General features: G+C 43.1%; 1 protein-coding gene across 4 annotated transcripts in view; it reads left to right on the forward strand.

Annotated features, from left to right (window-relative positions):
- INTU (inturned planar cell polarity protein) overlaps positions 1-20,821 on the forward strand; it is a 102,266-nt gene extending 81,445 nt beyond the window's left edge. For 2 of the 4 annotated variants that reach the window (XM_090036611.1, XM_090036612.1), the window contains exons 10-16: positions 1,711-1,773; positions 3,363-3,584; positions 4,442-4,864; positions 7,183-7,280; positions 8,562-8,751; positions 18,091-18,248; positions 19,929-20,821. In XM_090036611.1, the coding sequence (XP_089892737.1) occupies positions 1,711-1,773; positions 3,363-3,584; positions 4,442-4,864; positions 7,183-7,280; positions 8,562-8,751; positions 18,091-18,248; positions 19,929-20,040 (1,266 nt within the window). In that variant the 3' untranslated portion in view covers positions 20,041-20,821. Of the gene's footprint in view, positions 1-1,710; positions 1,774-3,362; positions 3,585-4,441; positions 4,865-7,182; positions 7,281-7,408; positions 7,513-8,561; positions 8,752-9,220; positions 9,314-18,090; positions 18,249-19,928 lie in introns of those variants that run through there. The other 2 variants (XR_016440800.1, XM_090036613.1) reach the window with 2 other exon arrangements.
- The last annotated feature ends 2,057 nt before the right edge of the window (positions 20,822-22,878 follow it).

Here is a 22,878-nt window from a genome sequence, read left to right on the forward strand (position 1 = left end):
CCCAGCGCGGGAGGGCAGAGCAGGGCAGGGAGGCTCTATGTTGTCCCGCTGCCACGAAGAGCACTGTGCTGCCATGCCAAGGTGCCCCGTACCTGCCTGGCAGCAGCAGGGGAGCAGAATGCTGCACCATCGTCACTGCAGTGCCTCACCTTGGCGGGTATGGTGGTGCAGCACTCCCTCTTCTGCCTTGTCCCATATGCTGGGCCATGGAGGAGATTCCTGCCTGGTGCTGGTCCGACGAGGCTGCAGGCCTGTGCCTGGCTGTGGGCACAGACCAAAGCCCCTCAACACGTTGCCTATGATGCTGGCTATGCCCACACGCCCCCTACCCCACACACTGAGGGTCTGGGAATTCAGGGCTGCAGGGATCAGAAGTAAGGGGCACCAGCAGGGCTGGGGAGGCTGGGGGACCGTAGGTCAGGAGTGATGGGCAGTGACAGGGCCAGGGGGCTGCGGGTCAGGAGTGAGGGGCACCAGAAAGGCTGGAGGGATGATGAAACTGTGGGTCAGGAGTGAGGGGCACTGGCAGGACCAGGAAGCTGCGGGTCAGGAGTGAGGAACGAGCAGGACTGGGTGGGGGTGGTGGGCTGTGGATTGGGAGTGAGTGGCAGCGACAGGAGCAGAGTACAAGGGCTGCTCAGCGCCACAAAGCAGCAAGGGGATGGCTGCAGCTGGAACCACATCTTTGTGAGTAAAGGCAGGGGGAGCTCTAATTTTCCATGATAATAAAACTAAAATCAAATGCCAAAACATATAAGTATTTAGAATTATTTTATTATAATGATTCTTGAGGTGATAGGCTTCCAAATTGCTTTAAAATTGTAAATATAGCCATAAAACATTATGTTCAAATGATACCTATATACTGGTGTTTGAGTTTAATCACAGGAAAACATGAATTTTGGGTATTTTAATCAGAGAATTTTGGATTTAAGAGAAAATCAAGATCCCTGGTTGTTAGCATTTTGGGGGCTTGCCTTTTCTGAATCAGTAAAATATATCTGGAAATGTAAATTCATGTTAAACTGTTGTTTCTGTCTACAAAGGAACAAAGCCAACCAAAAAGGAATGCTTACCTACAAAATGAACTGACTGAATATTGAAAATTACATGTATATATAATATCTTATTGAACAGAGCTCGGTACTATCCATTACATTTAAAATAAAATCTGTCCATCTGAGATCTGCATAGCGAATGTGAGAGTTTTTGCTAACTAAATTTAAAAGGTTAATGAGTGAGTTAATTTGGGGTAAATTTATTTCTGGGTTCTATACAAAGGGAACGCTATGCCTTGCTACTTTGCTGTAAGAGGTCCCTCTGGTGGCAGGAGTTGTGCTTCAGCTAATTGCCTGCTTTGACCTCTGAGACCTGTTTCCTATAAAAAAGCCATCTGCTTTACAGGAAGGTTAGGACTGAGCAGGAAATCTGAGCATCTGTTATACTGAGCTGGAAATAACTGTAAAGACAATTCTGCAGTGACACGAAGACCAACACTGAAGGCTAAACTTTGTGTTTTATTTAGCTATTTGTTCTAATACTATCCCTCTGGTGCTCAGCTGTTAATAAATGAAAAAATAAAGAAGGCATACTGGAAAAATTAAGTATTAAATAACACACTGATTACCATTTAGTGGAATTAGTTTCCCTCGGCCCTACTGTGTCATGTAAAAATCACAAATTATAAATTCACTGTGCTTTTGTTTGCAGTCTGAAGATTACTTTGACATGAGACGGTTATACATGATTCTGGGCTCTTGTCTCTTCTACAAGGTAAGACTCGGTGGAAATGCAAGTCAGTCATGAACTAATATTCAACCAGAGCTTGACAAATGTGAAAATGAGCAGTCGCCTACCTATTTAAAACTGACTACAGGTATAACCAAACTAAAGAAATGGAATAAATAATTGTGAAAAAATACTTACTACATGATAGGTAATGCCAAAATATGTTTGAATGGTCTTGCTGAATTTTTGTGTCTGATGCAATTTTTAAGAGAGGTATAGTAATCTGTGATGAATTACCACATTAACTGAAAAGAGCACTATTATATGATATTCTGATGGCATAATTCTTTGTCCATCTCTGTCTCTAAATGAAGACATCTGACTGTAGTTAAAGAATACTACATAGAAATAAAAAACCATCAGTAATTTTCCTTCAACTTGACCTGTCTTGTGGTTGTGTTTTACCGATTGAGCGTTGCCCTTGTTCTCTACACTGTAAAAACAAATAAGAAGATAAAGCCCTGCTCTGAGGAGCTTATATTCTAGAGGCTTATTCATGCAGTTACACCTTATGCAAGTAGTCCCATGGTAGAGGTGTGTTCAAATAAGTATTGTTGCATAATGCCCACAATGACATCTGTGGGATTTCATCATTAGACTAGTGCTAGCAGTACAGGGAGTGGTGCTGTGCACCACCACAGATGTTTTACCACCTGTCATCTAGACCTGCCCCAGAATAGGTTTAGACTGATAACAGCACTAATGGGAAGCATGAGAGAGCTAGTTTTTGTACCACTAAAGAGGGACTGATATGGCAATTCAGAAGGCATGCTGCTTTTGCCAGCATCTCTCCAGTTCTTTTCATATCCATTCTCTTCCAAGTAAGAAGCTGGTAACCACTTCAGCAAAAAAAAAAAATATAGCTTTATTGGTATGCGCATTTGTTTGCTATATCATGTTACGTATAAAAACACAACTAAGCAAAAAATAATCAAATGTTCTTATATCAGTTCTGTATTCATTAGAATTAAATCTACATCTCTTTTCAGGTTCAGAAAACAAAATCTGACCTTCTTGATCTTGACCCCATATCCAACGCTTCACTTAGTTATTTTCACACCTGAGTTAATGTTTTAGTTAGAGTTAAAAACAGTCTTCAGGGCTGTGAAACAGGAGCTACATTGCCGGGAACAACTGCAAACAGCAGTATTGCAGAAGAAAGGATAACTTGATTAGTGGAACATCAACACCATTAAAAAGGAGAGAAGGTCACCAACACCCTTCCTTCCCTCCACCCCCTCTCCCCCCCACATCTTGATCCATCCGTTATTAGTTATTATACAATTATACAATTCAGTTGTGTTTCTTGTCTGGGGAAATGATTAATTTCAAAGATCCAAGGTTCTCTGGTAATTCTTTTTTTTTTATTTGGATTGTAGTACTTATAAACTTTAAGTCATGAAGTTCCAAGGCCCCAGTGTACTAGATGCTGTACAAACACAGCACAAAATGATTGCCTGCTTTAAAGAGCTTACAATATTAACATATCTAACGTACCAAGTTATTTAGATGGAAGTTATTATACGATGAAAACTTGTTATTGAATATATTTCCTTTTTTGTGCTTTCCTTAAGGGTTATTTGATTGCTAATCACTTGCCAAAGGAGGACCTTATCGATATAGCTTTATATGGTCGACACTATTGTCTGTTACCCTTGGCAGCAGAACAAAGGATTGGTCAGTTAGTGATATGGCGAGAAGTATTTCCCCATCACCATATACAACAGTGTGAAATTTCAAGTGCTACAGGATACAGGGAGCCTGAAGCAAGATACTTTTTACTAATAGTTGGTTTGGTAAGTTACAGTTTCCAAGGCAGTTCATTTGCCCGTAGATTATGAGGCTACAACACCCCTGGAGACCTGATCTTGACCCAAAGCAAATGTTGTAGGGGAGGCTGACAATCTTGCATAGTAAATCCATCAGAAACCATCAGAAAAGCCAATGGCACTTTATTGTGCATCAGCAGATGCATGACAAATAGGTCCAAGGAGGTGATACTTCCCCTCTATCGGGCGCTGGTCAGACCGCAGCTGGAGTACTGCGTGCAATTCTGGGCGCCGCACTTCAAGAAGGATGCGGATAACCTGGAGAGGGTCCAGAGAAGGGCCACTCGTATGGTTAAGGGCCTGCAGGCCAAGCCCTACGAGGAGAGATTAGAGAAACTGGACCTTTTCAGCCTCCGCAAGAGAAGGTTGAGAGGCGACCTGGTGGCTGCCTATAAGTTCGTCAGGGGGGCACAGAAGGGAATTGGTGAGTATTTATTCACCAAGGCGCCCCCGGGGGTTACAAGAAATAATGGCCACAAGCTAGAGGAGAGCAGATTTAGATTGGATATTAGGAGGAACTTCTTCACAGTTCGAGTGGCCAAGGTCTGGAACGGGCTTCCAAGGGAGGTGGTGCTCTCCCCTACCCTGGGGGTATTCAAGAGAAGGTTGGATGTGTATCTAGCTGGGGTAATGTAGGCCCAGCACTCTTTCCTGCTTATGCAGGGGGTCGGACTCGATGATCTATTGAGGTCCCTTCCGACCCTAGCATCTATGAATCTATGAATCCCTATAATTTGTCCAAATATGGTAAATGGAATATAAAATGCATACCATATATAGTATTTTACACCAAAAGTTAATAAATCCTATTAACTTGTTTACAGAGACACTTTATGCTGTGTGTTTTGCTGGAGGCAGGAGGTTGCACTTCCAAAGCTATTGGAAATCCAGGACCAGATTGTATATATGTGGACCAAGTCAAAGCAACAATACTCCAGTTGGAAGGAATTGATTCCAACATAGAGGAAAGATTAGACTCTCCCTCCATTCCACTTCTGTCTTGTGCTGACTGGTTCCTTCCTGCATCACGTGACAGACTGGACAGTTTTTCAAACCCACCCATACTCAGTAAACTGCAAAATACTTCCAAAACAGCAACTTCTCCAACAAGCATGAGGACACTCTTTGGTGACTCCTCCTTAAGGACACGTAGACTGAGTCCCTCAAGAATCGGTGGAGCTTCTGACAGTGGTTGTGAAGAGCCTGAAGAAAGTGGAGGCCTTAATCCACTTGCAACACAAGATCAGGTCTGACATTGGGAACAAAGATAATCCCAAGGGTTTGATGGGTCTGAAGTAGGCTGCTTAAAGCAGGGGTGTCAGATTCACCTTGTGCCTCAAGGCCAATCCAATCCAAGGCACAAGGGAGTGGTGACAGCAACATCAGCTCCTGCTCCCACCTGAGGCACTTGCAGTGGCTTCATCCACCAAGTGCCCTGTGCTGGATTTGGAGGAGCCTCCACCACATGCCCTGTGCCAAGGCATAGCTCTAGTTTGTGGTTCCATGCAGTGATGTTCAGCTGCCAGGGAGGTAGAGATGCAGCAGTGGCAACAGGCAAAACAGCCAGAGGGTAACAAGGCTTTGGCCGTAGCTCACCCTCCTGTCATTTATTGCCTATCTAGCTGGGACCCAAGGGCTCTGGATTCTATAGCGGGCGGCATCCCTGGCCATTCTCCCCAACTTCCCATGGCCCACCAGTAGTCCAAATAGAGTGGGTTCTGTGGTTGGATCTGACCGTGGGCTGTATGTCTGACACCTCTGGTTTAAGGTATATTGTTTTATCGTATATCATTTAGTAATGTACTGAGCTGATCAAGTTTTAAAGGTGACGTGAAAAAATCAGTTCTATTGCAGACTTCTCTCTTCTCATTTATACACCAAATATTTTAGTATGTATGGCTTTTTCCTGAGAAAAACAGGTTGCTAATAAGAAATGTGCACTGGTGTTGTAGCTTACAGCGTCACAGCGCCGGGTGCTTTTCAAAGCACCTAGCACTGTGGTGCTTGCATGTGTAAAAATGCCCTAAATCAGTGGTCCCCAACATTTTTATGGTGAAGATCACTTTTTGGCACCCCAGGATCTCCTGTGCCCCCACCGTCCCCTAGATAAGCTGCCTGGGCTCTGACCCCACTCACCCAGCCCAGCCCAGGCAGCAGGGGATGTGGTTCAGCCCAGCCACATGCATCCTGCTGCTCCTGATCATGGAGCCTCTGACAGACTGAGATCGATTGTCAGAGTCTCCATGATCAACCAGTCAATCGAGATCTCCTGGTTGGTGACCACTGCCCTCAGTACTGGAAGGATGTTTTGACCCCCCACCCCCACCCCTGCTACTGCATGGAAAGCCATGGCTGCCATGTGGCTTCCTTGCCCTCTATCTTGTCCACTTCTTCCCCCTGCAGCCTTCCTAGCCCCCCGCTACAACTGGCATCCCCCCATCCTCATCTCCCCACAATTTCTGCCTCTTCTCTGCCCCGCCCCCCTCTCACCTCTGCCTCTTCTCTTCCCCAAACTCCTTACTGTCACATGCTGCTGGGGATGCTCCACTCTGGAGCACAACACATGGGAGTTCAGCCTGTCTCTGACCCATGCAACAGTGCTGGTGTTGCTGACTGGCCAGGCAGGGGAAGGAGTTTCCTTGTGCTCCATGCCCAGTAGAGACCCCAGCCCCAACCAAGCTGATAGTAAGGGAGAGGGAAGAGGATGTGCAGGAGGGAGGGAGCAGAAGCTGCAGAGGGCAAGTGGAGTGGGGGGCCAGGAGGCTGCTGTCAGTCTGACCCTGACCCCAATTCCAGCTCAGGGCTAGAGCCATAGCTTCAGCAGGCACCTGTTTCATTTGCAAATACAAGATGATGAGGGGCTTTTTCATCCCATGCTGATGGTACAGTAATTATTTTTTCTATATAAACGGAAGCAAGGCAATTCTTTATACTTCCTATAAGTTATGCATGGTTATTTTAAAGCTAGTTTAATTTTCTTAGTTGTTGTTTTGGATTTGCATAAAATAGTTTCTGGAATTTAAGAAATCATAACTGATTGCCCTGTATTTTACTAGAATTCTTAAGGCATGATTAAAATGATCAGTGAGGTTACTCCAATGGTTAAATTGTGGCAGCTTATAAAGAAAGGACCCTGCTGATTTGAGTCCCAAGGGCCTTTATTCAAAGCTCATTTAAATCTGTGAAGACTTCCTGACATTAGTGGGCTTAGATCAAGCCCATAATCATCACCGATTTCTTTCATCTGGATCATCATTGCTTCTAAATATTTGCCTTTCTGATGATTAAATTGGCCACAGCTGTGTTAAACTTTAAAAGTAACTGGAGAATTTTTCAGAGATAACACTATAAACAAAAGTGATGAGGGCAACTTGTTATGCATTGTACAATTACTACGAATCCATTTTAGTTTGAAATACATTATATACTATAAAATTTGTTATAGAAGTTGCTGCGGTTGTTTATTTACTTCCCTTTTTTAATAACTGATGGTGTTGTTGGCTGTACATTTTCATTCCTACTTATGATCATTTTGTTATTTTTGCTTGTGCCGTTTGTTTTTTAGGTTACTAAAAAGAAGCATACTCTTCCAAATCCTTTTAATTTAGGGAACCTGAAAAAGAACCTTTCAGAGAAAAATACAGAACTGTATAATGCTGTCAAGTAAGAGATTACTTGTTTTCATTTTCATATTTCATCCTATGTTCATTGTTCTTCTAAACATGTATGCAAATCACCAAAGGTTCTGTTTAATTATAGCTGATAACCCTAATCAAATGCTTCCCATCAAGGATTCTACAAAAGCAAGGATCTGTATTCCTAACAAAAGACACTCATAGCCACTGTGATAAAGCCAAAAACAAGAGTTATTGAAGATGTAACAATGGGGAGAACAGTAAGTGCACATGTGCCTCCTGCCCAAGTTAGGAACTTTGACTATTCATATCCATTATTGTTGCCTACATGTCCTGTGCCTCCTTATGTTCCCAAGTTTATGAGATAAAGGACAGAGGAACCCTGACCTTCCCTTCCCTTCCTTCTTATGCCTGTGGTAGCTAGACAAAACCTGGACTGTGCCCAAACCACTTATTTTTCTTTCTTTTTTTATCAAAGCTTTAAACAAACCCTTTATTTTTTTCAAGCAAATTTCTTTACCCCTGTTGTTTAATTATCAATTGTTCTTTTGTTGGTTATTGAAAAAAACCAAGAGACACTGGAGACCTGGCCCTCCATGCCCTTATATAACCTCTTAAAACCTACCTTTCTTAGAATAGCTTGGTGCCCTGAATTGGCAGGTGTAGCAAGTATCTCTTCTTCGCCTCTCTTCCCTCCCCATTTCATTCTTTGCATAACCCGGCCCCTTGTAGAGACAGCCCTGCCCACCCCCTTCTGCTTTCCATGCTCCAGAACTGCAGGGCTTCTCATGCACTTTTCTCCTTGCTGGTAAAGTTTTTACTGATTTATTTATTTTTTGCAGCAAGCCTGTGCTTTTGTGCAGAGCCCACCAAAATAACGGTTTCTGCAAAAATCACACATTCACAATTTCAGTAGGTCCCTAGTTATTTCTTTGTGGGTGCGGAATGCGTTCCATCCCAGAAAGAGGAAAGGGCTTACAAGCCCTCCCGTTGGGCATGCGCAAGCTGATGGGCTTTTAATGCAATTTGGCCAGTGAACTAGGAAGCTCCCCTTCTACCCACTACGCTCTCTTTCTTCCAACCTGTGAGCAAGTTATCTCAGGTAAGGAGATATAGGCAGTCAGGATTTTTTTAAAACGGTAATTTGAACAAAAAGATTTGCCTTCTGTAAAAACAGGAAAATCTTAAGTGTCAGCATTCATGAAAAGTAAGTAAGAAACACATAAGAAACAAGTGCATTTTGTGTATGTGAGGTTACTCTTAAAGATTTTTATAGAATTTCAAGTCAATTATTCTCTTACTTTTGAAGGTTGACTTCTGGTCCCGAGAACACCCTCTTCCACTATCTTTCTTTAGAAACAATGCAAGGAATCTTTATTACACCAACACACAAAGAAGTAGCACATCTCAGTGGCTCCATCCACCCTCAACTCATCCAGAATTTTCATCGTTGCTGTCTTTCCATTCGCTCCATTTTCCAGCAGACCATCATGAAAGAAGTATGACATTTATCTTCATTACAAAACTAGGGGGGTTTTTGTGTGGTTTTTCTTTGCCTAATTGCCCTAGTCGTTATTTTCAAAGCTACTATTGTTTCAGCATTCAGTTAGAACACGAACTGAAGATTTTCCCTCCATATGCGTTTAACATACCCAGATGGGCTGGCTGGCTCTCTGACCAATAGTCTAACCAAAAATGCATGCCAAATGGGCTTCACTCTCCAAAATAGTGCTCTGAAAATGAGGTTCTTCTGTGTATATGGTGTTATCACTCCTGTGCTACCCATTATTTTGTAAGGAATTAATACATTGAGTTCAAAAGGCAAGGAAGGCGTGGCAAGAGAGGAGGTAACATCACCCTCATCTGCCTTATACAAAGGCAAAGAAGAATAATTTTCAATGATGCTAGTGATTTTGAGGGATACCAGATTGAGAGCACTGGAGGTTTAAGTTCTCTATTTCTTCACAGAAAATGCACGGCATTGGGCAGTGACAAGGCGAGCCTCCCTACACTGCCCTGCCAATGTGTCTCAACCCTGACCTGAAGAGACCATCTCTGAAGGTGAGAGGGTAGCTCATTCTCATTGTTTTTGCTTGCTGAGCATCTCCCTGCTAAGATACTCAGCAAGTGTGCCAGCCATTAATGTTTGTGATGGATGAGTTTTTCCTATGGACCTCTGTCCCTTAGACAATGCACTGAAGCTATTTGTGTCTTTCAAGCATGCCGCCAAATAATCTCTGTTAGATGATAAGCATATGGAGAATTGTTTTCAGTTTCTTGGCAGCTTTATTTTTAATGACATGTAGAAGGATACTTCATGAGTTTTTTTTATGTTAACATGCTTCTTATTGCTGCTAATGATCAAATTATGCTAATGAGGACCCCTTCTAGTTAAGGCACTGCCTCCCTGCCTCGTACAGTCATAGTTGCCAGAAAGGGCTGTGCATGATACTTTTCTGTGCTGTAAAGTCTAGAGAGGGCTGTAGAACATGTGCTTTATGGTGTTTCCTGCATTAGGGCTCGGATCAGCCTAAAACAGATAGGAGCTGTCTCATGCTGTGCAGCTCTTTCTGGTCCAGCACCCCCATGGCTCCTACTGCAAAAAGAAATAGTCACTGCCCCCACGGCATCCCACCTGAGAACCACAGCTGTAGGTGAATTGCATATAAAGTAAAAATGGATGGAAACTGGCAAAGTAGTCTTTTGGTGAGGAATTTTTGGTACCAAAAAACCCCTCACCGAAAGAATACTCTGCCACTCTCCACTCATTTAATTTAGAGAGATATTAAGTTAGGAGTGCCTCAGGTAATCACATCTACCATGATCATACAAGGCAGGGAGGCAGTGCCTTAGGAAAAGTGATTTTTTTGCCATGGTTTTGATGTAAAGCCCCAACGAAGATTAATGGCCAGGCCCATTTGTGAGTTTACATCTGGAATATTTTAAAAATCATTTAATGTTTGATTAGCAATTTAATTTTTACTTGATATGTAATTCACCTACAGCATTGGTTCTCAGGTGGGATGCTGTGATGGCAGTGACTATGTAAAACTGCCCTGCATGCTTCCTGTGCCTTAGAGCTTCCTAATCAGTCTGAAGAGGCAACAAAGCTGCCTTGAGCTGTGCAGCTCTTTCTGGTCTGTCTCCTGCCACACTTCTCACAGAACCAGGCATGGGTCAAACTGTCCCATCCACCACTTTTTGCAATAGGAGCCAGGGGGGTGCTGGACCAGAAAGAGATGCGTAGCATGAGGCAGCTCCTGCATGTTTTAGGCTGATTAGAGCTCTAATGCAGGAAAGAGCTCTAATGCAGGAAAGAGCACAGTCTAGACTCTCTAGACTTTGCAGCACAGAGAAGTATCATCACAGCTGCACTGCCCTTTCTGTCATCTGAACCCTGTTGAGAAGCACCAAGGACAGCCAAAGCAGCACAAGCAAGCATTTCTCAGCTAGGGATACCACTGCATTCAAAAAAGCAGGGGTGGGGTGCTCTGACCCAAAAAGTCTAAATGGATGAATGCCATATCTAGTGTGAGATTTTTTGGAGTAAGAGCAGATTGACTTTTATTAGTAGATGTTTTGGATGGGGAATCCAGAAAAAAGATGACAAAGCTGGTATGGAAATACAAAGCGCCTGAGCAAGGGACTAACAATAGAGGGATGGGTGAGAGGAGGGGAATGTGACTAGGTTACAAGCGATACAATGTTAGCCAACTAAGCCCGGGGGTGAGGGGATGTGGGAAGGGGAGGGGGGGTTCGCGACGCTGAGAGAAAAAGGAGATAGATACACATAGACCCGTTACAATGGTCTGCAATGGTGGAGGAAGTGGCTCGGAGAAAGCGTCTCAGTCCATAAAGTCCAATCGCGGGGGTCCTCTTTGGGTGGAGCGGGGTCATCCATGGCAGAAGAATCCTCAAAGTGAAGCGGGGGGGGGGGGGCGGTTCAGGCGGTGGTGCCCTCCGGATCCAGTCTGGCAGTGGCTCGTTTGATGGGGTCGGTGTACTGGCGGTGGCCCGTGATGTGCTCCACGTAGATGTCGCTGGACCAATGGATGGTGTCGGACACCATGAGGCAGCGCATCAGCTTGGCGTAGCAGTGGGAGATGTGGCAGGCACAGAGGACGCTCTCGTTGCTGGGGTCCCAGGCTCTGAGCGTCCCCACGATGAGCGCATCAACCGTCACGTCGTAGCCGCGGCCCCTCAGGGTGTCGGCCAGCAGGGCATACTTCTCCTGCTTGCAAGCCCGGGCATCAGTGAAGACTTGGCACCGGTTCTCGAAGGGGATGGTGACATTAATTTTCATTTGCTATGTGGCTGGTTTGTTTGTGCCTCTATCATTACCGACTTTGAACCAAATTAATACATGAGGAAAAAGCAGCTCCAAGGTAATGAAGTCCTGGGAGTCCCTCACCTGGTAGTCTGTCATTTCACACTTGTAAATGATGAGGAACAGAAAGTAATGGTACAGACCAAATGCATATAGTTTGAAAGTAATGCTTCTATTGTTTAGTTTCTAGTTCGAGGGTGTGAAGGATGTATGCCAAAGAAGTAATTTCCAGTTGGACTACTACTTCTCATGTGTCCACTTTGCCTTTTTAAGGCCTAGAAAAATAAGTGAATAGCTTGGATTGTTCTTTCAGCTTTACATGGAACTGGCTGTGCTGCTTGGAATCTAGGCCATGAATCGTAATACACCTACTGTTGTTACTTCTGTAGGTAGGTATGGAAATGTAAAAGCATGCAGAGATGGCAACTGAAGAAAGGAACAATTAAAAGAAAAAAGACAAGCCCAGAAAACTTGTAAATTCAAATGGACTTTGGTCACCACTGGCAAATATACAAGTTTTTCAGTTTTGGTCTAAACCAGACATACCTGGGTAAAGAAACCTTTGACACGTGCTTAGGCATTTCCAGCTGTATCTAATAAAAAGTGGAAACTCATGCATGAAAGTGAAAATGTCTGTTTAGGCCACAGCCACATCAAACCTTCCTGTTGCTTTAGACATATGTCAGCATAGTGAATACTGAGTTCATGCTGCCCTGGAGATCAAAAAACAGCTGTTGAATGTGCTCTGGAGACCAGAGATTTACTTGTGGAGGGGAGTCAGAGATGCCTGAATAAACCAATTCTGTAATATCTCAGGGCTGAATAACCAGACTATTACCTGTGAGAAAATTTTAGGACAGATTTTGAGAGTTTAGTCCAACAGCTTCTGCTGTTACTGGCAGCTTGCCATTTGGAAAGCTGTGGATACGGAGGACTGTTGTATAGGGCTTTCTCCCGCCTCCCACAATGATAGATAACTGTGATGCACAGAAATGTACCATCACATTCCATGACCTTTTGAAATCATAGATTTCATAGATATTAGGGCTGGAAGGGACCCCGTAAGATCATTGAGTCCAGCCCCCTGCCGAAGGGCAGGAAGTCAGCAGGGCTCACAGGATCCCAGCAAGATAAGCATCCAGTTTATTCTGAAGGTGTTCAACGTAGGTGCTTGAGCCACCTCAAGGGCAGGTTGTGTGGCGGGCCAGTAGGGGGTGCTCCTGCGTTGAGCCACCCACCTCCCTGCACCCGACCACCTTCCAGGCTCCGAATGCCTCCCTAGGGGCGCCTTGTGTCCGGCCGACCCCCTTCCTGGAGCACACTCGCTAGCCTGGGGGTAATGTAGCTGCCACCAAGAATGGACTCCACCCCAAGAATGGACTCACTCTCGGCCCTGTGTCCTTGGGGAAACTCGACCCAGTACAGGCACTTGGGGCACTTCCCCAAGTCAGGGGGCAAAAGTAGAGTCTTCTTCAGACCTAAGGGGTCTCTTAGGCATAATTTAGACCCACCCCTCAATAAGTCTCCCACAGGTCACAAAGGAGGACTTTATTGATTACAGGGGTAGGGTGAAAATAGGGTACAAGATTGAGGAATATCCTAGAAATCCTAAAGAGCAAACAGTCTGGCTGAGGTAGCCTTTTGATCACGCATCTAAGTTACTGCCAGCTAGGTATCTAATCAGATCTCGAGTAGCTTACTCACAAGCATCTTCCAAAGGATGGTGAAGTTTCCCCTCTGGAGCCAGGCAGTTCCTTGCTCATAAGTTTTTTGGGGGAGAGAGCCAATTTCAGATGGTAAAGCTTCTCTGTGTCCCCCGCCTGGCTGCTGCCTCACCTCATGGCCAAAGAGGCTGCCTCCTAGCCCGTCCTAACATATATAGCCCCTGTGACCTCATTCACCTAGTCCAGTGGAAGCCAGCCCCGGTTGGCTCTCCGCCAACCAATTTGAAATACATCACCAGTGACAGGGCAGACTCCAGCCCACCAGGTAGATGCCCCTCACCCAGGTGGCTGATACCAGTCATGTAGGAAGAGGGAGCAGGTTTCCCCCCTCCCTCAGGAATGCAGCCAGCTCAAGTTACCTAAAGAGAGAGGCTGAGGTGTGAATCCTCTGTGCTGGGCCCATCGCATTGTCACAGGGCAGAGATTTTGGGGAGAAACCAAGGTGGCTGATAAACTTACAGGTGGCCATCAGGTCACCCCTGAGCCTGCACTTTTCCAGGCTAAAGAGCCCCATGGCTCTCAGTCTGTCGTCATAAGGTCTGTTTTCCTGACCTCTGATCATGTGTGTGGCTCTTCTCTGGACTCTCTCAAGCTTCTCCACATCCTTTTTGAATTGTGGAGCCCAAAACTAGACACAGCACTCCAGCTGCGGCCTCACTAAGGCTGAGTACAAGGGGAGAATGACATCCCAGGATTTGCTTGAAAAGCATCTATGGATGCAAACCAGTGTTTTGGTCACTTTACTAGCCGCAGCATCGCATTGCAGGCTCATGGTCATCTTGTGGTCAAAGATGACTCCCAAGTCTCTTTCTTCCATAGCGCTAGCCAGTGTAGCACTGCCGAGCCTATAAGGATGCTGCAGGTTTTTCCTCCCAAGGTGGAGGACCTTGCATTTTTTGGTGTTAAACACCATCAGGTTCTCGTCCGCCCATTTGCTGAGCCTGTCCAGGTCAGCCTGGATCACCCGCCTGTCTTCTGGTGTGGATGCTTTGCCTCAAAGTTTGGTGTCATCGGTGAACTTGGCCAGTCCGCTCCTGACTCCAATGTCCACATCCTTAATGAAGATGTTGAACAATACAAGTCCAAGGACAGAGCCTTGGGGCTGGTCACAGGACACCATGATAAGTGACTTCCATCAATTACTACCCTCTGGGTCCAACCACGGGGCCAATTTCCCAGCCAGTGGATCATGGTAGACCCAAGGCCACAATTGTCCAGTTTCGCCAAGAGGTGATCATGGGATACCAGATCAAAGGGTTGTTTGAAGTCAAGATACATGACATCAATCTCTTCTCCCTTGTCCAGGTGATAGGTCACCTGATCGTAGAAGAAAATGAGATTGGTCAGGCAAGACCTACCTGGCAACAAACCTGTGCTGGCTATCCCTTAGGATGTTGGCGTCAGCCAGTCCATTAAGGATGGCCTCTTTAATAGATTTTTCTAAGATCTTCCTCGGGATAGAAGTCAAGCTGATGGGCCTATAGTTAGCTGGATCCACTTTCCTCCCTTTCTTGAAGATGGGCACCACATTGGCCTTCTTCCAGTCTTTGGGCACTACACCAGAGCACCAGGAGTTTTCAAAGATCCATGCCAGAGGCTGAGCTATGTTGCTTGCCAGCTCCTTGAGTACCCTGCGGTGTAGATTGTCAGGGCCGGCTGACTTGAAGGTATCTAGCTTCTCAAGGTGTTCCTTCATGAGGTCAGCATTAATGGAAGGCAGGGGATCTCCCTCACCCGGACCGCCCTGTCCTGTGGTGAGCATGGGCGTCCCATGGGACTGATGAAAGACCGATGCAAAGTACCCATTTAATAGGTTGGCTTTTTCCTGGGCGTCAGTTGTTCAGTTGCCCCATCTGGTTCAGCAGGGGTCCAGTGTTGCCCTTGCTTTTCCTCCGGCTCCCCACATATCTGGGGAAAAATAAACATTTAATTCAGACACTGTAAGTGTGTACCATACTGTTTCTGACAGGTAACTTAAGACTTATACTCATTTTACTTGCTGAAGAAAGAGAAAGACGTGTAATGATTTGTCTTTGAAAGTGGAAGGGAAAGATTTTTTTAATGCATATGAAAGAAGAACTGAAAGCCCACATAGCTCTGCCGGTACAGTGCACTTAATTCCTCCTAACTTCCCTGCTCATCTAGTTTTGGGTATTTTCTAAATGAGGGATGTATATCATATCCAGGTATGATGGGAAAATAACAACTGGAGAAGTGGATGAGACCATTGCACTCACTTTATTTTGACTGAATCATTTTGAAATCTAGATAAGAAAGATTGACGTAGTCCTTAAATCTATGAAGTACCAACATTGCCATGAATGAACTGTGAAAGGAAATTCTCCAAAGAATTTTAGGGAAGGGCTGGCTCTGAAGTTGCATGCTGTAGCACTTCACTATATTTTTTAGTGGGTTGTACCTCTGAAGCTTGCTTTGTCCCTTCTATGTAGCAACATATTTTGAGAGATTAAAAAGCCATTTCTCAAGCATGGAATCACAGCTGTTCTATTCATTTAGTACCCTGTTCTTGCTCTACACTTTGCAAATGGATATTAGATGGTTACTGTGATATTCTTCACTAGTTTGCCTGTTTTCCTCCTCAACCGTAAAAGCTAAGTATCTCCCCACCCTGCTGGTATACCCATACTACTACTACAGCCAGTTTAAAAACATTGTTGTTGTCTGCCTCAGCCATCTCTGTATCCTTCTTTCCAAGTGGGAGGATTCTTCTTCACTTTAAGCTTGAAATAGCAGTTCTTTGTAAGATTTTAAGGGAACAGGAAATTTCCCAAGATAGCATTTCCTCTATGATGCTGTGGACTGAAGAAGAGCACTGCTCAGAGAAGACTCTGTTTTGGTTTCTGCTCACTTCATTACATTTTGTTAAGACACGTAGTGTGTAACCTTATTTCACTTTGCATGCCATTTAGGTATGTATGCGATAGCATAACTAATAGTTTTTGGCACTTACAAAGAGTTTGCAGTTTGGCTCTGGCCACTTAAACCTGCACATATCCACTGAGCATGGACAGATATGCAGCTGTATATGCTTACTTGCATACATGCATGAGGCTAGGGAAGTTCTGAAATTTTAGCTGAGCAAAAATCTATGTAGGTGTGGGGCAAAGGACACTGCCATGTTTTAAGCCCAGGAGCAGGAAATCCAAGTTCTAGGTACCACCCCGCCATGTGGAAGAGTTTGAACCTGTATCTTTTCATTCCTAGCAAAGTGCTCAAACCAGATTTTTAGACCTTATCCAGATCCTTCCCCAGCCTTCCTCTTAAAGCCAGTCCACTGGATAGCCAGAAAGGGAGAGGCAGAACCAGTAAGTTGCCAGTAAGCTAAAGGTATGTAACTTGGTAATGTTATTCCCTTCGATGGAAGGGTATGTAATTCATGTTCCCTTGCATGGAAGGGAATCTTGGGGCCTCAATGCAGTATGGTAGTGTAAGTGTGATGGTGTACTTGTAGTTATTGAGGTCTGTCTTTATTCCAGCAATACAGTTGGACTAATAAAAAGGTATCACCCAAAAATTCTGGTCTCTCCATGCAGTATGATGGAGAGTTAACAGACTGAATTTTATTAGTAGATGTTTAGGATTGTGAATCCAAAAAGATGACAATGCCAGTAGGGAAATACAAATTGTCCGAGCGAGGGACTAAGATTAGAGGCATAGGGGTGAGGAGGGGAATGCCAGCTAGGTTACAGAAAATGCAATGTTAGCCAACTAAGCCCAGGGGTAGGGGAAGGGGAGGGAGGGGGTTTGCAACACTGAAAGAGGAGGAAGATAGATGCACCCAAACCCATACAATGGTCCGCAATGGTGGAGGAAGCAGGTTGAAGAAAGCGTCTCAGTCCATATAGAGTCTTATTGTGGGGGTCCTCTTCAGGTGGAGCAGGGTGGTCCATTGCTGAAGAATCCTCTCGAAGTGAAGTCCATCTGGTGCTTTCATTAAGCTTTCAGGGAAAACAAATCACAAAGGCTAGGTACAGAAATTAGATGTAAATTGGTATAAGTGATTGGAAATCTGCTTATATCTGTATCACAATAGAAGTTCTGTGCACATAAACCAATTTCAAAAAGGCTGAAACCAGTTTAAGATTAACCTGGATGGATGTAGTATCAAACTTAACTGATTTAGGTTAAATTAGTCCCAGATACTCTCCAGATTCAAATCAACTCACAGTCCTCCAGCATCCCAGGAAGCTTTTCAGCCGTTCCCCACTGCACAGCCTCCTCCCTCCCCCCTTGTAAGGTGGGTAGGCTAGTCTTGGCCCAAGCTTTCTGCCCCAGCTGAGCAGGGAGGTGTGCTCTAGCAACCCCTGCTTTCTGGCATGAGCCACTGCAGGCATGTGGCTGGATTTCTGGAATAAAAAATGAATGTCTTGTCACTTGCATATTGGTTTAGTCTGTGCAGTTTAAACTAACCTGCAAAGATTGAATTAATTAAGCCTTGGGCTTTTTTGACTGTGCTTAGCCAAAAGGAAGTTGTATCTCTCCAGTACTTGTAGCAATGTAAGAAAGCCCGACAGTAACAAATTAACAAAACAATGGGTAGCTACTTTCGGAGGGGGGTGGGGGAAGAAAAGAAATCACATGCAAGCATATGACTTTTAACCTTCCCAGTCTTGCTTTACAGGGTATCATAATTGTGATCTCTGGATCACTCAACACAGAGCAAGTAAATTACTTGCTCTTCTCAGTGCTTTACCCTGTAGTTTCATTATCCTGTTTACCTCCCCAAAATGTCATACTCTAGTAACTTTTAATTTGCTCTTTTACAGAAGAAGAAGAGGGAAGGCAGTGGAACCAGCTCACTGCCCAGAAAGGCAAATTCTGACTTGGATTTAGTGAGAGAACATGGCATTTTGTTTGAATGTTCCCCTGATAACTGGACAGACCAAAAGAAACCACCACCAACTATGACTTACTGGGTTGTAGGGTAAATAATGTATTTACTCAGATTTACATTAGATGCATGTATCCACCTCACAACTTTCTGTAGTACTCACTGTATCTATGTGTTTGCATTGTGGGTATCCTGTGTTTTCTTTGGCTTTCTTTGAAACCATCAAACGTCTCAGCTGCATTATGCTCCTCACATAGGGGAAGAAAAAGAAATGTACAAAACTAAGGAAGAGAGATTAAATTTAGTTTTTTCCTCTAAGAAATCCTTTTGAGTTGATTTCTCATTAATTTCTATGAGTCCTTTCTCCACAATTATCTCTTGTTACTTTGGCACCAAACAGATCTCAAAAGTAAATGTTAAACACCCAGAATAAGGATCAGTCTTAAAAAACAAAGAAAACTATAGTGGAAAAAATAAGTTCTATTGCAACTTGAACTCTTACAACTTTGGAAAACTATGCAGTTGTTTTGATCCAGAGCAATTAGGTCACCACTTATCTTGCATCACTCTTCTCCCATCTTTTTAGCCCTGCCTTTCCGGTCTGTATTACCGCTCGAGTGATGAGAGAGGTTCAAGTTCAGTCCATCAACAGCACTTGACCTCCTTCTGTTTCCAACATTCTGTCTTCAATCTCCTTACTAGACAAAAAAGAAAAGAGGACAGAATGTTCCAAGAGCTGGAAGGACTGACATGCATGCTGATCCATTCTTCCCCCATGCAAACAGCAAACTATTTACAGGCATGGGATCAAAGGAGCATTTAGTCACTATGCTTGATGGACACACTGAACTTTTGCTGAGCAACTGAGCTGTAATACTGATTGTAAAGGGTTTTGCTCCAGGTACATCAGGATAAGACCACAGAAACCACATTACCAAAGCACATTTCCATATGTGAGATAAGATCCTGCTCCTAATGCATTTAGGGTGAACGTCACCATAAAAATAATCAATTTAGCCTGCAATCATAATTTTTTTTAATGGTATTTTTCAAACTACCCTTGTCTTTAGAGCAGAGTATGCCTGTTTTTAGTTTACTCAGTTATCCTTCAACTCAGATGTCTTAAGATGAACAGACAAATGGCTGTACATAACTACAGTATGTATGCCTTGACAATACTGCTGTTAGGACCGGAAAGGCTAAAATCCTGAGATCTGCTTCACATGTTTCTGGAATCTTTAAGAAAAGTTTTCGTTTTCCAGTTTCAGCATGATCAAATGACATGTGACACCAAGTGCAATCCGATACTACTTGGGGAGAAAACTACTGTAGTCACATATTAATAACCTTATTGTTTAGGTTCCCTCCCTGTAGGCAACCAGAGAGCTCGTGTATAGGAAAGCACCTGCCGAAAGAAACGGTATTAATTTTTAAAAGATGTGAATAGTGTAGATTTCCCCCCAAGTACCCTTGTGAGTGAAGAATACTGAGTCATAGAAAACAGCAGAGAAAGCAGTATGGGTGAAGGTATACAAAACCTGAAAAAGGTTTGTACTCTTGAATCTTAAAGGCAAGTGAGTGGAAATTAAACTTAAATTGTTTTGAATAGCTAATAGATAGCAATCAGGTGATGTAGAGGGGGGTTGTAGACATTGGACATTAGCTTTACTCTACAGTTGTTTTCAGTTGGTTATAGAAACCTCATAAAATATGGAATTTCTAAAACAGGAAACAAACACCTCCTCCTGACACTGGAATTTTGTTTTTCTCTAGGAGACTCTTCCTACATCCAAAACCTCAGGAGTTTTATGTCTGTTTTCATGACTCAGTCGCAGAGGTTGCTGTTGAACTGGCGTTTAAACTGTCCTTTGGCTTAGCTGTATAGATGTACTTCCTGACCCTGCAGCAGTCCTGAGCTGTGCTGAAATCTCTCTTAAAATACTTCAATCTAAACAAAAATGAATTAAGTCATGATGCCCTTCTGTGAGTACTTTGAAGTTCTTTTAAAAAAAGAAAAGAAAAAGAACTGGCTCTCTGTTAAAGAAGTAACATTTCAGTGCTGATGTATAACATCAACTGCATATGGAAAAAGGTTTTCCTGAGCACGAAAAACCATCGTTTTTATATACAAATGAATCATGATAAATAAAGATTGCAGTTTTACTGCATAGAAACATTAGCATGTTGTGTACATTACAGTAATGTCTGGTATGAAATATAAGGTAAAAGATATTACACTTGATATGCTGTCTCAGTATTTGGCAATCAGTGATAGAAAAAGAAACTTCCTCAGTAATTAAGCTCATGCAGCTTTGAGATCATGACAATTCCTGGATATTTCAGTACTTCTCTTAATAAAATGAAGGAAAAATCTACAACCAAGTGGCGTTCAGATGTGCAAAATTAGCAGGTTATCTGCATTGTGCTCTTCCACAGTCAAGAGCTGTTGTGCTGTTAATATGTTAGTAGATTTCATAAATGGTACTATTAAAAAAGTACAACTTTGCCAGAAAACAAACTGGATCTTTATGAAGCTATAGAAAATAAGAATGTGTGTGTAAAAAGGCATTAGTTGATAGTTTTGTTTCTCAAAACTATGCATGAACCTAATTATTTTTATACTATTTTGATGGTTTTATAATAAAGAGATATGTATATTTATAAGATGAAAACAATGTACTGTCTTCATTTTCTTATATTTACTTATGTTTTCTATTTGTAACATTAGGCAATATTTACAATTAGTCCTGTTACAATTTGCTAGCTTTTGTTTTTTTGGGGGGGGGGCGTTAAATAAATTGGTTGTTACAGGTTGGTTCAAAGGAGGTAAAGAAAAGCAAAACTTGAACAAATAAATTAGAGAACTCCTACCAAATCCATCTTTTTTGCAGACTGCTATAAATGTATAATCTAAAAGCCAAGCTGTTTTCAATAGCTTTCTTACTAGCTGGTTTAATTTAGAACAGACATTTGTGGGTCCTTTCTTTTTCTTCTTTCCTCCCTCCCTATATAATATATACAAGTATTTATACTTGTATATACTTGTATTTAATGCTGGCCCTTCAGGTAGCATCATATCCCATTCTGTCAATGGCTGAACAGTTCTTTTTGGGGTTCTGCCATCACTGATTGCTTTTCATGGTTCAGCCAGCAAGAGAAAGTAGGGTGATCAAATCAAGCCTGATCAAATTTGTATCTAGTTCTGGGGCACTACATTGAGAAGGATATGGAGAAACTGGAGAGCAAGGAAATGATAAAAAGGTTGCAATACAAGCCATATGAAGAAAGTTTGAACAAACTAGGTATGTTTACTTTAGAGAGAGGGAGATTTAAGAGGGGGCATGATAGCATATTTGAAAAGCTGCCAGAAAGGGAGAAAACTTGGTCTCCCTGGTCAGAAGGCAGGGCACAAAACAATAGGTTTAAACTACAAAAAAGCAAATCTCAAGGGGTAAAAAATTCTTAACTTTAAGAATAGGAAAGTGGAGCAAGCTGCCCAGGTGAGTTGTGGAATCTCCTTTATGAATGGTTTTCAAGAAGAGGTTGGATAGGTATTGGATGGTTTAGGAGATATGAATCCTGCCTCTGTGGAGGAGTCGAATTAGATTAATTTAGATGTGCCTTCTAACTCTAGATTTTAGCAGTATGGTTCATAGGATCATAAGGAAAATAGGACTAGAAGGGACTTCATAAGGTCATCTTAAGTCTAGACCCGTACTCAAAGCAGGACCATGTAAGTCCTTGTGCCCTTCTATTTGTATTTTGAAGTTCTTTTTGTTTAAAAAAAAAAGAAAAAGAACTGGCTCATGGACTAACTCTGTTAAACAAAGAAGTAGCACTTTGGTGCTGATGTATAACATCAACTGCATATGGAACAAGGTTTTCCTGAGCATGAAAAACCATTGTTTTTATATACAATCGAATCATGATGAATAAAGATTGCAGTTTTACTGCATAGAAACAGCATCCCAGCCAAGTGTCTAACCTACTCCTGAAGATTTCCATGGATTGAGATTCCATGACTTCTCTAGGTCCCCAGTTCCAATGCCTGACCAGCCTCAGAGTCAGGAAGTTCTTTCTAATCTCCAACCTTAGTTTCCTCTACTGCAGCTTGAGTCCATTGCTCCTAGTCCTGTCCCCTTCCAAAGAGAAAAGTCCATCTCCATCCTCCCCATAATCACCCTTCAGGTCTTTGAAGACTTATCAAGTCTCCTGTCCATCTTCTATTCTCCACACTAAACAAGCCTAACATTTTCAGCTTTTCATCATTAGTCATGCTATCCAGGCCCTTAATCATTTTCATTGCTCTGCCCAGGACTCTTTCAAAAACGGTCCATATTCTTGAATCATTGGGCCCAAAACTGGATGCATGTTCCAAGTGAGGTCTCACCAGTGCTGAGTAGAATGGACGAATCATTTCCCTTGATTTGAAATAATACAACACAGCATACTGTTGACCATTTTTTTGTAACAAGAGCACACTTGGTTCATGTTCACTTTATGGTCCTCCAGCTTCCAGGTTATTCTCTGCAGTACTGCAACCTATGTATTCATTCCCCAGTCTGTGTACACCAATCATTCTATTCCAAGTATAGGAACTGGCACTTATCCTTGTTGAATCCCATCTGATTGACTGCAGACAATTTTTCCAATCTATCCAGGTCATTCTGGATCCTAGCCCTGCCCTCTACAGTGTCTGCAATCCACCCAACTTGGCATCTTG

Source organism: Crocodylus siamensis, chromosome 2 (genome assembly GCF_052110815.1).
Source record: "Crocodylus siamensis isolate JL-2025a chromosome 2, ASM5211081v1, whole genome shotgun sequence".
Lineage (NCBI taxonomy): Eukaryota > Metazoa > Chordata > Crocodylia > Crocodylidae > Crocodylus > Crocodylus siamensis.